The sequence below is a fragment of the Eptesicus fuscus genome, chromosome 20, assembly GCF_027574615.1.
Source record: "Eptesicus fuscus isolate TK198812 chromosome 20, DD_ASM_mEF_20220401, whole genome shotgun sequence".
In the NCBI taxonomy this organism is placed as follows: domain Eukaryota; kingdom Metazoa; phylum Chordata; class Mammalia; order Chiroptera; family Vespertilionidae; genus Eptesicus; species Eptesicus fuscus.
In genome coordinates this window covers 39,646,527-39,660,071 of record NC_072492.1, presented here as the reverse complement: position 1 = coordinate 39,660,071, position 13,545 = coordinate 39,646,527, and the positions used below count along the sequence as shown (strand labels likewise).

At 60.9% G+C, this 13,545-nt stretch overlaps 1 protein-coding gene across 1 annotated transcript; it reads left to right on the top strand.

Annotated features, from left to right (window-relative positions):
- Positions 1-3,939: 3,939 nt before the first annotated feature.
- On the top strand, positions 3,940-10,616 carry EPN3 (epsin 3). Its single transcript, XM_054709656.1, has 9 exons — positions 3,940-4,501; positions 5,507-5,595; positions 6,258-6,338; positions 6,545-6,673; positions 7,617-7,704; positions 8,144-8,413; positions 8,591-8,707; positions 8,826-9,053; positions 9,249-10,616. Exons 1-9 carry the CDS (start codon positions 3,940-3,942, stop codon positions 9,581-9,583), a joined length of 1,899 nt encoding a protein of 632 aa, XP_054565631.1. The 3' UTR covers positions 9,584-10,616.
- Positions 10,617-13,545: the final 2,929 nt, after the last annotated feature.

The following is a 13,545-nucleotide window of genomic DNA, read 5'->3' as shown; positions in this document are numbered from 1 at the left end:
ATCAGCACCTCCCGGGCACTGGCAGCAGGCAAGCCTCCCACCCCCCTGGGAAGGTGCCGCCGCCTGGCCAGCAGGAAGGGGTTAACACGCCTGCGCTGCCTCCTGTGTCCTGTTACTGCTGAGGCAGACCTGCCGGGCCAGCTGAGCAACTTTCCTTCCGAGTCTGCCTGCCTGCCGGCCGGCCGGGCATCCAGGACACCAGCGGACAAGAGGCAGAGCTGCAGCCCATTCTGGGGACCCTGCCGCGCCCTGCCCTTCCGAGGGGTCTGCGCCTCCCGGGAGAGGGTGGGTCTCCGGGACAAGGGTCCGTGGTGGATGGCTCTGGGGACGCTCCCGAAGCTGTGCCGCCCCCCTGCCCTGCAGCTTGGAGGGTCATTGCAGAGGCTGCTTGTGGTCCCGGGGCAGGGACCCACGGAGCCTGCACCAGAGGTAAGCTGCCCCTCCCTGGCAGCGCGGTGCCCTCATGGGAGGTTCGGGGCTTAGCCTCCCTCCCAGGTTGCGGGGAAAGGGGTGAGGAGGGCAGGGCGGTGGAGGGGGGCCTCCAGTGGTCTCCTGCCTGCAGCCCCTCCCTCCCTGCTGCCCCCAGGAAGGAGGACGGGGGAGGGGGGGCTTGCTCCCCATCCTGGGACTAGCATCTTTGGTGGCATTCCCCATAGATTCCCGCTCCTCTCTACCAACCCCTTCTCCTCAGCCCTGATGCACCTTTCGGCTCAGGGCATCCCCTACCCAACTCCAGTGCCCCCAGTACCTGAGCTTAGAGCCAGAGGGCACTACCCTGTCCCTCCAGCAGCAAAAGTTAGGGCACTGCCACTCCCCCCCACTGTGCCTGCTGGAGCTGATGGGGGCAGGGGCCAGAGTCTGCCTTAGCAGAGGGTGGGAGGGGGTGTGCACTGGGGGGGCACCCACAGACTTTGGAAAAACTCTAGACATCTGGGTTCTTTCCATCTCCCCGAACCCTCACTCTGGGGATGCCACCTGCTCCCCAGTCCTGACAGGTCCCCCAGTCCTCTGGGCCCTGGGAACAGCAGCCCCCTCCCCGCTACAACATTCTCCTTGGGACCCTAATATAGGTGAGAGCTGACACCTGCCCCCTTCCCCACGCTGGTCCCACCCCCTGCTGGCCCTTGGTGCCCCCCCCCCCAGTGGATTCCTCCCTCCTCCCCTGCCCTCTGCCCCTCCTGCCCTCTCCCCCATCTCTGAATTGGCCTCTCAGGCCCTGCCTTCTCAGTGTCCTTCCTCCACCTGACAGGGTCTGGCTCAAGGTCACTGCGGTAATTCCATACCGGGCTGCCCGGCCGCCACTGCCGCCGCCGCTGCCGCCTTATCGGCTGCTGGGTTTCTGTTTCACTCCCTTTTATTTCTGGGCATATTGTGTTCGATAAAACCCTTTGCTTGTAACACCGCTGGCAGAGCTCCCAGCCGCTCCCTCCCGCGTTCCTTCCTCTCCTCCGCCCTCCCCTCCACGCTCCCTGGGCCTCACCCTGCCCCCTTCTTCCTCCCTACCTGGTTCCCTTCGGCCTTCAGGTGTTTCTGACCCCTCCCTTCCCCCAGCTCGGGCAGAGGTGTGCAGAGAAGGCTCCTCCGTGCCCACCTCCCCGGAGAACAGTCCAGGCAGGGCTGCAGGGCCCACCCCGAGGGCCCCTCCCACCACCCCTGGCGGCTGGAGGACCAGGCCGAGCTCCCACTGGAGTCAGGATGCCTGACTGGTTCTGCAGGTTCCAGCGGCTCCGGGAGGGGCATGCACTCAGGGCGGGCTTTGGGGCACAATTATTTCTCATCTTGACTCTTGCCACCTGCCAGCCCACCGGTTAGAGAGGTAAAGACAGGTCTGAGTCACTAGTGAGGGGGAGGGCAGGAGTTAAACAAGTGTTGGCCAGTGGCATCCCCTCAGAAGGCCGGCGGGACAGAAAGACAGCAGACAGAAGGTAGGCAGTGCTTCCATGGAGCGCTCTCCATCCCTCCGGGTCCCCCGTGGTACCCCGGCATTTGGGCGAAGCTCTCCCAGGCCCCTGGGCCCTGAAGAAAACTACGGAGGCCCGCGGGCCCCTTTGAAAGGAGCCCCGTGTTGGCAGGACTGGGTGGAGGGAGAACTGAATTTAGGGGTGTGGGCGGGTAGAACAAACTCCTTCTGACTCCCGCTGAGTCCCAAGGCAGAGCTGAGAGGTGCAGCCTCTGTGGGTGCTGGTATTGGTGGGGGTTCATTGGTGAAGTGGAGGCTCTGCAGGTCCAGGCAGCGTGTGTGTGTGTGTGTGTGTGTGTGTGTGTGTGTGTGTGTGTGTGTGTGTGTGTGTGCACGCCCACGCCCGTGTGTGCCCGTACAGAGTAATGGTGATGGCAGGAGGACTCAGTTTGGGTTTCTGGCAGGGCGCGGGGAGAACATTTGTCTGACTTGGGCCTGGGTTTGCTCTCAGCAGACGGCCTGGTCCCGTGGCTGCGGGGAGGGCCTAGGGCCGGCCCTGATCCCCCTGCGGCTGGCGTATCAGAGTGCTGCCCTGGGCCCCTGGGCCCTGGGCCCTGGGCCTTGGGGCTTTGGGGAGCCCAGACTGGCCTTGACCTCAGGGAGCTTACTTTCTGGCTGAGAAGGTGGGGCTGAGACAGTGGAGCAATCCTATGAATGAATTACAGAAGTGGTGACACTGACAATCAACACTGAATAGTCTACTGGAGGCCTCGGTGTTAGCGCAGCTCTGCCACCTACACGCTGTGTGGCTGTGGGCGGGCCATGTCCCCGCTCTGGCCTCAGTGCTCTTGTGTGTACAGCGTGGGTGGCGGCGGCTAAACCTCTTTGAGAGGCAGCCTCTCCCAATACTCCTTCCTCCCTCACAATATTCCCTCTGAGCTGCCCCTCCCCCTCTCCCACCTTGCTGGCTCACGCTTCCTCTCCCTTGGCTTCAGATCTCTGGTCTCAGCTCAACCGTCACCTCCTCTGGGGAGTCTCCCCTGATTTTCCTGTGCTCCTCTGCACTCCCACACCGGGCTGTGATTGTCTGTAGCCTCTCAATTGGGCTTAGGTGCACCAGGACTTGAGCCCTGTGTCTGGCTCAGAAGGCCCCAGGAAATAGTATTAAATGAATCAAGCTACAAAATTAACCATATGAGCCGAAACCTGTTTGGCTCAGTGAATAGAGCGTTGGCCTTCGGACTGAAAGGTCCCAGGTTCGATTCCGGTCAAGGGCATGCACCTTGGTTGCAGGCACATCCCCCCAGTAGGGGGTGTGCAGGAGGCAGCTGATCGATGTTTCTAACTCTCTATCCCTCTCCCTTCCTCTCTGTAAAAAAAATCAATAAAATATATATTTTTTTAAAAAATTAACAATATGAGGAGAGAAAAGTGAGGACTGAGAAGTTGGAAAGGATAGGTCTTAAGCTAGATCCTGGCAGAAAGGGGAGAGGGACCCAAGCAGAAGCTAGGCGAGTAGGCATTCCTGGGGGGTCATTGTCATGTCCCCCAATAAGGGTAAGGACTGGGGTGTGTCTGCCGGGCTTTATCCTAACTCCCCACTTATGAGCTCTGTGATCTTGGACAGCAAGTCAATTAATCCGCTCGAAGCCTCATTTCTCCCCTCTGTGAATGGAGATAATAACAATAGCATCTTGTAGTGTGGGGGTGAAGAGAAATGCGCAGGCAACGCTAAAAGTGCCTGCTACATCATAACTAAAATAAGAAACATAACAAATGCCTGCTGAAGGCTGTTCCTGGCAGCGGGGACACCCTGCACAGGCCTTCAGGGGGTGACTCCCTGGCCAGCGAGCGGGGTGGGCCACTGCCCCTGAGTTGCAAACCCTCTCTTCCTCAGACCCATGTGGAAGCCAAGGACGCAGCCGCCCTGCTGAGAGCACGGCGGCCCCACCTCGGAAACCGTGACCTCGCGACGACGGTGGCCCTCGGCCCTCCACCCCCGGCCGGGGCGGGGGGCGCCCATCTCCCAGTCCCCAGCCATGACGACCTCAGCGCTGCGGCGCCAGGTGAAGAACATCGTGCACAACTACTCAGAGGCGGAGATCAAGGTGCGCGAGGCCACCAGCAATGACCCCTGGGGCCCGCCCAGCTCGCTCATGTCCGAGATTGCGGACCTGACCTTCAACACGGTGGCCTTCGCCGAGGTCATGGGCATGCTGTGGCGGCGGCTCAACGACAGCGGCAAGAACTGGAGGCACGTGTACAAGGCGCTGACGCTGCTGGACTACCTGCTCAAGACGGGCTCGGAGCGGGTGGCCCACCAGTGCCGGGAGAACCTCTTCACCATCCAGACGCTGAAGGACTTCCAGTACATCGACCGCGACGGCAAGGACCAGGGCGTGAACGTGCGCGAGAAGGTCAAGCAGGTGATGGCCCTGCTCAAGGACGAGGAGCGCCTCCGGCAGGAGCGGACCCACGCCCTCAAGACCAAGGAGCGCATGGCGCTGGAGGGCATGGCCATGGGCAGCGGGCAGCTGGGCTTCAGCCGCCGCCAGGGCGAGGACTACGGCCGCGCCAGGGGCTCTCCGTCCTCCTACAATTGTGAGTGGGCCTTGGGTGCACGGCTGGGGACAGGGAGGTGTCTGAGTTCCAGTCCTGGCCCCAGGACCTCAGAGGGAGGTCATGAGGATTCAGTGAGATACGGATAGTAAAGTGTGAGGCAGAATGCCCTGCAAATAGCACGTGCTCAACGAGCGAGGGTAAACAGTAACGTCGGTATGCATTTGTTATTGTTGTTGTTGGCTCGCTGTCTGGTAGGATGGTGTGAGGTAAAAGCACGGGCTCTGGAGTCCGGTAGCATCCCTGCCCCTGCCCCTTCCAGGCTGTGTGGTCTGGACAACCAGCTCTCTGAACCTCAGCGTCCTCGTCCATTAAATAGGGGTCATCTTAGCTACCTCAATTGTTTGATGCGAGAATGAATGAGACCAGGCTCAGGAAAGCTCTCAGCTCTTCACCCAGACACGTGGCACACCGTGCTCCATCGGTGGCATTCCCCATCACCCGTCCACGCCCACCCCCTACTCAAGGGCCCTGTCCTTGAAAATGGGGGTAGCCGATGAGCAGCTCCTGACCCTCCTCTCCCTCCTGGTGGGGGCTTCCCTGGTCTGAGATTTACTCAGAATGGCCTCCTGTCATAAAGCCCCTGGCACTGTGCTGTGGGCTCTGAGAGCTGTGACCTTGGTTGGAGCATCTCACCGTCCCACCCCACGTGACCTCAGGCTGGATGGGGCCCAACTGGATGAGTCCGGGGACCTGGGTTCAAGTCTTGCTGCAGGACTCTGACTGCCTGGGGGTCAGAGCTGTTGGGGGTCTGTAAAGGAGGGACTGGACTCTTTATGGGGTGGGTAGGAAACCTTACAGAAAGGGCCAAGCACACGGCCTGGCCCCCTGGGGCCCTCGGATGCCTGCTCTTCTCTTCCCCCCATTTCCCTCTCTGAGCCTCCGTCTCTGGAGGGGAAGGGGTGTGGGAGCCCATGGGCACCTGTGTGGTCACAGAAGCCATGACGGTCATTGCAGCTTCCTCCTCATCCCCCCGCTACACCTCAGACCTGGAGCAGGCCCGGCCCCAGACGTCGGGAGAAGAGGAGCTGCAGCTGCAGTTGGCCCTGGCCATGAGCCGCGAGGAGGCGGAGAAGGTGAGGCCCCTCCCGGGCAGCCCCGGGGGCCCCACAGCTGGGCTGAGGGTGGCATGGGGAGGGAACTGGGGGAGGAAGGAGAGGTGCCTGCATCCCCACACCCTGACTCTTGGACTACCCTACTCTGGGCCCCAAAGCCCTCGTCCTGCTCCCAAGGACAGCTCGGGGCCCGTCTGTCCCTGCGATTGTCCCCGCAGGGACCACCTTCCAGCTCCCAGGCCCCTCTGGCTGGGCCTGGAAGGACAGTGAGTGTCGTGGGTTGGGAGTAGATGAGTGTGGTACGGGCCTGTGGCCTGCCCCATAGAGGGGAAGGGGGTGTGTTTGCTGACACACACATTCCCGGGAGACACAGTGACATGCTACCACCACCACTACCCCGCCATCAGCTATCCTTTTGGGGGGCAGGGACAACCCCATACGCTACCTTCCTCTCTGCCGTCACCTCTGTGGATCCAGGTAGACCAGACGGGAGCAGGGCCCGCGGAGACTCAGGGGTCCCAGGAGAAAAGGAATGAGCTTTCTCCGCGTGGGGGAGGCCACACCACATGGCTGCCCGGGGTGGGCATCTCTCTCCATCCCCTGCCCTGTGCGGAGCTCTGTTGCCTTTGGGCCCAGGAGTGGGAGGGCTGGGCCAAGTTCACCTTTTTCTTCCTCCCTGGCAGCCAGTCCCCCCAACCTCCCTCAGGGACGAGGACCTGCAGCTGCAGCTGGCTCTTCGCCTGAGCCGGCAGGAGCACCAGAAGGTAGTGGCTGAGCCTCCTGTGCTGGTGCCGGTGCTGGTGGAGGTGCTAAGGGGCACTAACCAGAGTCCTCCCGCTTCACCTGGTGGTCCCGCGTGCCTAACCTCTCAGCTGCCTCCCACCCTGCACTTTTCTCCACTCAGCTCGGGGCCCCTCGCGTCCAGCCTGGGCTGCCCACGCTCTCCTCACTCCTTCTGTGCCTTCTGCAGGAGGTGAGGTCCTGGCGGGGGGAGGACTCCCCCATGGCCAATGGTGCTGGGGCTGCAGCCCACCGTCGGAGGGAAAGAGAGCCCGAGAGAGAAGAGAGGAAGGAGGAGGAGAAGCTGAAAACCAGCCAGGTAGGGAGGGTGCTGGGGTGCGTGGGCTGGCAAGAGCCTGGGAGATAAACTGAGTTCAGATTTGCAGAGATTACGGAACCGTGCTGGGTAGACAGTAAGCACTCCCTAAGTGTTTATTCAATGAAATGGGGGTGGAGGGGGTGCCGCAGTCCCGGGTCAGGTCCCATGCTGCATAGGCTGGTGACCAAGCTGTTGGCCACGGGGGGCAAAGAACCCTGACCAGAGACCCCGTGAGCTGGGTTCTGGATTTGTTGCCACGTTATGGCTGGGCCACGTCGTCGTCTTGGCCTCAGTTTCCTCCTCTGTGTAGTGGGCTTGTTGGATAGTTCGAGCTCTGACATGCTAGGATGATGTGAGGTGTGGATCAAGACTGGGGGTGGACTCAGGCATACGAGCTCATGTGCATATTTTTCAAGAGGAGGAAGTGGGTAGCTGCTGGAAGCAAGGCCACCCTCCGAAGCTGTCCAGGCCACCCCTGGGGTGTGTCTGCCTCTTTTCTGCTGGCTCTGTGCGTTCACTGTGGCCAGTCCCTCTTGGACACTTAGGGAGGTAAGCTAGTCACATGACCAGTCTTACCACTGATGGGCTGAGGCGCAGAACAGGTGAGGAAGGGTCAGACGGGCCTGGGTTCTAGCCCCCAGCTCTGTCTCTCCCTGGCTGTGTGACTTCAGGCAAGTTGTTCCCCCTCTCCGGGACTCAGCCAGCACATCTGTAAAATGGGCACAGCACCACCTTCCGTACCCATTGCACAAGGTTGTTAGGAAAACCAGGCGCTAAATGGATGAGGAAACAAACTGAGAAGCACTGCGCAGAGGCAAGGGGTCATTACTAGGTGTTTATGGAATGGCTGGAGAGGATGCGCTGGAGTCAGAATGGCAGGTCAGGGCCTGCCTTCCTGTGGGCCCGCCCTCCTCTGAGCCATGGCTGCCTCTCCTCTCCACAGTCCTCCATCCTGGACTTGGCGGACATCTTCGCACCCACCCCTGCCCCGCCTTCCACGCACGGCTCCGCCGACCCATGGGACATCCCAGGTGGGCATGCAGGCTGGCCCCAGAGAGCCCCTCCCTTCCTGGCCACTTGCTGGCACCCCCTTTCCCACAGCTGAGGGCCCCGGGGCAAGCCACCCATGTCTCTGAGCCTCAGCTTCCTCTGTGGCGTCACAGTGAGGAAGGGGGAGCACGTCCGAAGAGCCCAGCTCCCGGGAAATGATCCCAGAAATGTGCTCTGGTTGCCCGTCCCCCTGGCTCTCCTGTCCCGGCCAGTCCCTGACTGGGACGTGGCCTGAGCTGCCCGTGCCCCCGAGTCCAGGCGCCTGGGATAGCTTACTGGATTTGGGCTCCAGCTTGCTGGGTGGTTCGGAGTCAGCACCCCGAATCTGTGAAATGGATCCCTTAGCCTCGAAACTTGGACCGGGTAACTGGGAAGGCCCAGGGTGAGCCTGGGATCATGTCTCTGCTGTTCCCATTTCAGGTCTCAGGTCCAACACAGAGCCCAGCGGCTCCTCCTGGGGGCCTTCTGCAGACCCCTGGTCTCCAGTCCCCGCGGGAAGCATCCTGTCCCGAAGCCAGCCGTGGGACCTGCCCCCTACGCTCTCCTCCTCTGAACCCTGGGGCCGGACCCCAGTGCTGCCTGCTGGAGCCCCCACTACAGACCCCTGGACACAGAATTCCTCCCCCAACAAACTCCCCAACACTGGGGCTGACCCCTGGGGGGCCTTGGTGGACACGTCCAACACACCTGGTAAGTGGAGGGCCAGAGGGTCCGGGTGAGGGGCTGGAGGACTCCTGGGTCCCCTGCTCTCCAGGGCCAAGGGGCAGCAGATCCTGTCTGTCAGGAGGGGTGATTGCCTGGAAAGAGGTCAGTCTAATGCCTGTCTTTTTGCCAACCCACCTCCTCTCCCTTTTCTTTCTGGGCTAGCTCTAGGTGGCACCTCGACCTTTGATCCATTTGCCAAACCTCCAGGATCCACAGAGACCAAGGAGGGGCTGGAGGGTGCCCAGGCCCTGCCCTCGGGGAAAGCCAGCAGTCCCGTGGGTAAGCAGGCGGCAGGGGATGACACAGCGCTGCGGAACGAGGGGCCTGCCCAGAGCTGGCCTCTGCCCTCTTCCTCCTGCAGAGTGAGCAACCGCTCTCCCCACCATTTGCATTCCAGAGCTGGACCTGTTTGGAGACCCCATCCCCAGTTCCAAGCAAAATGGTACCAAGGAGCCAGATGCCTTTGACCTGGGTCTAGTGGGGGAAGCCCTAGCCCAGCCCAGCAAGGAGGCCCGAGCTCGCACACCCGAGTCCTTCCTGGGCCCCTCAGCCTCCTCGCTGGTCAACCTGGACTCCTTAGTCAAGACACCCCAGGCTGCAAAGACCCGGAACCCCTTCCTGACAGGTACAACACCCCTGCCCCCTGCAAGGTTTCAACACTGCCCCCCTCCCTCCCCCCTCCTCCTTTCAGAGCCCAGCCCTTGCCCTAGAATCTCACTCTTCTTCCTTATTTCTAAAACCCTAGATCTTGTCCCCCTCCTATTTTAGGGCTATGCCTCAAGCCCACTCCAAACCCCCCCAACCCCTTCTCGTTCTGCAGATCTAGGCGCTCCATCCCCCACCAACCCGTTTGGCGCAGGCGAGCCGGGCAGGCCAACCCTGAACCAGATGCGCACCGGGTCGCCGGCGCTGGGCCTTGCGGCCGGCAGGCCCTTGGGGGCGCCCTTGAGCTCCATGACCTACAGCACCTCCCTGCCCCTCCCCCTCAGCAGCGTGCCGGCCGGCGTGACCCTCCCCGCCTCCGTCAGCGTCTTCCCGCGGGCCGGAGCCTTCACGCCGCCGCCCGCGAGCCTGCCGCCGCCGCTGCTGCCCTCGCTGGACTCAGCCGGGCCGCTCCACCCCGCCCCGCAGGCCGGCACCAACCCCTTCCTCTGAGCACCGGCCCCCGGCGTGCGGGCGAGGCCCCGCCCCCCGACCCGGACCGCGCCGACCTGCTCCCCAGATGTTGGGGCGAGGCTAGGATCTGCTGGGGAAGCCCGGGACGGCTGAGGCTCCACCCCGAGGCCAGGCCGACCCAGGTCCTCGGGAGGTCCAGGAGCTAGAGGCTGAGGACGGCTCCGGCCGAGACCACGTCCCCGCAATAAAGACTGGAACCCAGGGTCTCGGCTCTCACCAACTGGACTCCTTGCGGGACGTGGCGGCCAGGTCTGGACCACACCGCACATCACCGGCTGCTGTGGAAATCGCCCCACAACGTGGGGCCCAAACCCGCTCCCCGGTCCCGCACAGCCCCCTCAGCCTGGCACTTTCGCTCCCAGATGCTCCCTAAGCGCTCCCTCATTGGATCATTTTCATTCATTTGTCACACATAGGCGTTGGGGTGATCGAATAGCACGGAACCCATTTGTTACACACTCACGTGCTAAGCACTTGAGACAGATTACTTCCTTTAATTCTTGCAACCGCCCTCTGAAGTAGGTAACAGGACTCCCATTCAGAACTAGCTCCGTGATTTGTGGGGCCCAGCCCCAAACGAAAACGCAGGGCCCCTTGCTCAGAGTTGGGTTAAGAATGTCCACAGGCGGACAGCAGAGCATTAAACCAAGCGCAAAACCCACTTTATAGAGGAGGAGACTGAGGCTCAACGTCACAACGCTAGCACAGAGCGGGGCTGGGACCCAGCGTCAGACAGTTTGGCTCCACTGGCTTTGAGGTCCCTGGCTGCACAGCGGGTTTAATTGGCAAATATTGACGGACTGTCGTGAACCAAGTGCTGGCTTGACTGCGGAGAAACCACTAAGCATCACTAAGCCCACAGCCTCCCGGAGCCCAGAACTCACTGGGGCAGGCGAGCCAGGTACAGGAGCCCCAGCTCCTTGGTTTTACTGAGTCGCCTTCAATCTGGCGCTCCCCTCCCCTCCTTTCCCGGGGCTGGCAATAAACTCAACCTCAGCCATGCAGAGGGAGCCTGAAGGCTTATATGGGGTCTGGGAAACCAAGCCGGGGGAAAGAGGGGGGGGGTGCTGTTACCTCATCCTGGGGAGCACCCTGGTCACCCTCCCTCCTTTTCTACTCAATGCTCTCCAACCACTGGACCACCAGGCCCTGATGCGTCCTTAGTGCTCAGGGTCTGGCCCGCAGGCAGCCTGCTGCCAGCGCCACCCGCTTTGGGGTGCAGGGAGAAAATAGCCGTCCACAGGCCGGGAACACCAAAGCTGGGGTTTCGGGAGACACAGTGCTGCTCCCCTTCCTAAGGCTGGGGCGGGGAAAGGAGCTGCTTTTTGGCGTGCAGGGCGTCAGTCCCACCTTGGCTGTGAAAGGCACCACGGACGAGAGCACCTCCTTAGGACTCAGACTGACAAGAGTTCGAAGCTCTGCTCCGAGATTTGCACAGAGCAATACTAATGCCATAATCACTTAGTAATAAGTGGTTATGCTCCCTGGCCTTGAGTAAAGTGCGTCACCTCTCTCTGACTCTGCCTCCGTTTCCTTGTCAAGTGGGAACAGGAGTTCCTTCCTTATGAGGTCGCTATGTGGCTCCTCCCAGGCCCACTGTCCATGTGGCCCGGGGTTCACCCTCTCCAGAGGCTAACCAGGCGGATTAACCTGCCATCCCCCTCATTCCTGGTTTGCCAGGCAGTGCGAATCCAGCCCCCATCTGTCTTCTGCCTCCCCCCCCCCCCCCCCAACACACACACACAGGTGGTCTCCATCCTTGGTCACTGACCACCCTTCACCCCTCCCCCACTCGGGCTCTTTTCGACTGGCTGTCGCGGGAACACGGCTTCCCGGACCCTCTCCCCCCAGGGGTGCTGTTCTGATTCCCACGAAGAAGAGCTGCTTCCAGACCGTCTTCCTCCTGGAAGACCCTCCTTCCTTGAAGGTGGGGAACACTGGGCCGTCCCTGCCTCCTCCCGCCACCACCCCAAGGGCCGCGCTCCACCTCATTCCTGCCGTGCTTCAGTCTTGGCTCACAGCCTGCTACTCACCCAGGCCTTGCTAAATCCCAGGTGACTCTATTGTCCAAGAGGATGACCTTGCGTCTCCATGACATCTCAGCAACCCTCACCAGTGGTCACACCTTGGAGGTGGATGTCACCCCAGGTTCTTCCACCTTCATGGCAGGCTCCCTGATCTCTGACCTTGCCCTCATGTCTCCCAGGGAGCACCCAGGAGACTCTCCGGCTTGCCAACCCTGTTGTCATTCCAGAGATTCCTCTCCTCCATATCATCAACTGCCTTCTCTAAACCGAACCCTTCCCCTTGGTATTGGTCATAATTAGCCTCATCCATCTTGAAAGTGTCTTTCCTCTCGCATCACATGTCCACACTCTCTGCGTCCCCTTCCTTTCCCCTGCCCCCTCAACCCGCTCTACCAGCCTCTGCTGTTAGCCTCACCTCATGGAGCAGCGTCTGCCAGGCCCGCCAATGGCCATGTTGCTAAAGCCAGCGGACCTTTTTTGTGTCCCCTCCCAGTTGGCTTCTCTGGAGTCTGACCACATGGACCCCCCTCTCCTTGCAACTCTCTGTCCCATTGCCTCTGGGGTGCCACCCTGTCCTGGTTTGCCCTTGACATTGTGGCCATTTCCTCTCTTGTCTTTCATGGATGCACTCCTGAGTTCCCCAGCCAGGCCCAAGCCCGCTTCCCTTCTCTCATGACAGTCTGCCTGGATGATCTCTCCTGTGCCCGCACTGTCTCCACGCCGAACACCCAGATTCCTCTCGCCCACCCACCTCTCCTCTGCATTCCGGAGCCTTGTCATGTCTACCTGTACTTCTCAAAGGCTCCTCAAGCCAACATGTTCAGAATTGACCTCAGGAACCCTCACCGAAGCCTCTCCCTGGACCGCCTCATCAGCACATGGACCCAGCGCAAGCCCCGCTCTGCAAAGCACTCCTGACATCCCCTCTGTCTCCACCTCCACCGGGTGCAGCCCTCCACCCTCTCCTCGGGTCCTGCTCGGGCCTCCTAACCACTCCTGCTGCTCTTGCCCCTTTCCAGGCCATTCTTCCTTGGGAAGTCAGAGGGAGCTTTCCAAAACGCAGGGTCACTCCCCTGACCAAAGCCCTGCAACAGCTTTCTTCTGCTCCCCTCAACAACAAAATTCCCTCTCCCAGTTCACCAGTCCCTCCAAGACTTGGGCCCTCCCCTCCTCCGAACCTCAATCTCATCTATGACCCCTTTTCCCTGTGCTCTGGACTGCTGCCAGGCTGGCCTCCTGCAGTTCCTCAGCCTTGACTCACACTGCCCTGCCCCAGGGCCTTTGCATATCTCCTCCTCCTGCTTCCCCAGTACTCCCCACCTGCCCTCTCCAGATTCCATCCTCTTGTTCTCCCGATGGCTGCTACACAAACACGATTTCCTCAGGAAAGCCTTCCCCTCCCTTGCCTCTTCCACCAGACCAAGTTCCTTAGACTTAGTTGCGGTCCTTCTCGCGGTGGGTGGTTGTACCTTCATTGGTATGGCTTTCAGATTACCTTCTACCTCTCTCATCAGACTGTGCACAACACTAGGGCAGGTGCCTGGTCTCTCTCTGCCACGGTTGTAACTAGCAGAGTGTCTGGTAGGCAGTGGGCCGGGGGGGGGGGGGGCACTTAATAAATATTGGCAGAACGTAGCAAATGAGACAAGTGTGTAAAGTATATGATGGGACATAAAGTGGGCTCGTCATTATTGGTCAGGGAAGGCCTCCTGGAGTGGGTGCGATTTGAGCTGGGCCTTGATAATGGAGAGGCGGCACAGAGGCAAAGCTCGCCTGCTGGCTGGGCCCGGACAAACCCTATCTTCTGCTCCGGCCTCCTTTCCCATTTGTAAAATGGGCAAGGGTTGACAAAATAAGCCAAGGCTCTGGCATTCCACGGCCTTGGCATCCTCGCAGTGCTCCGTGTTCTCCTCA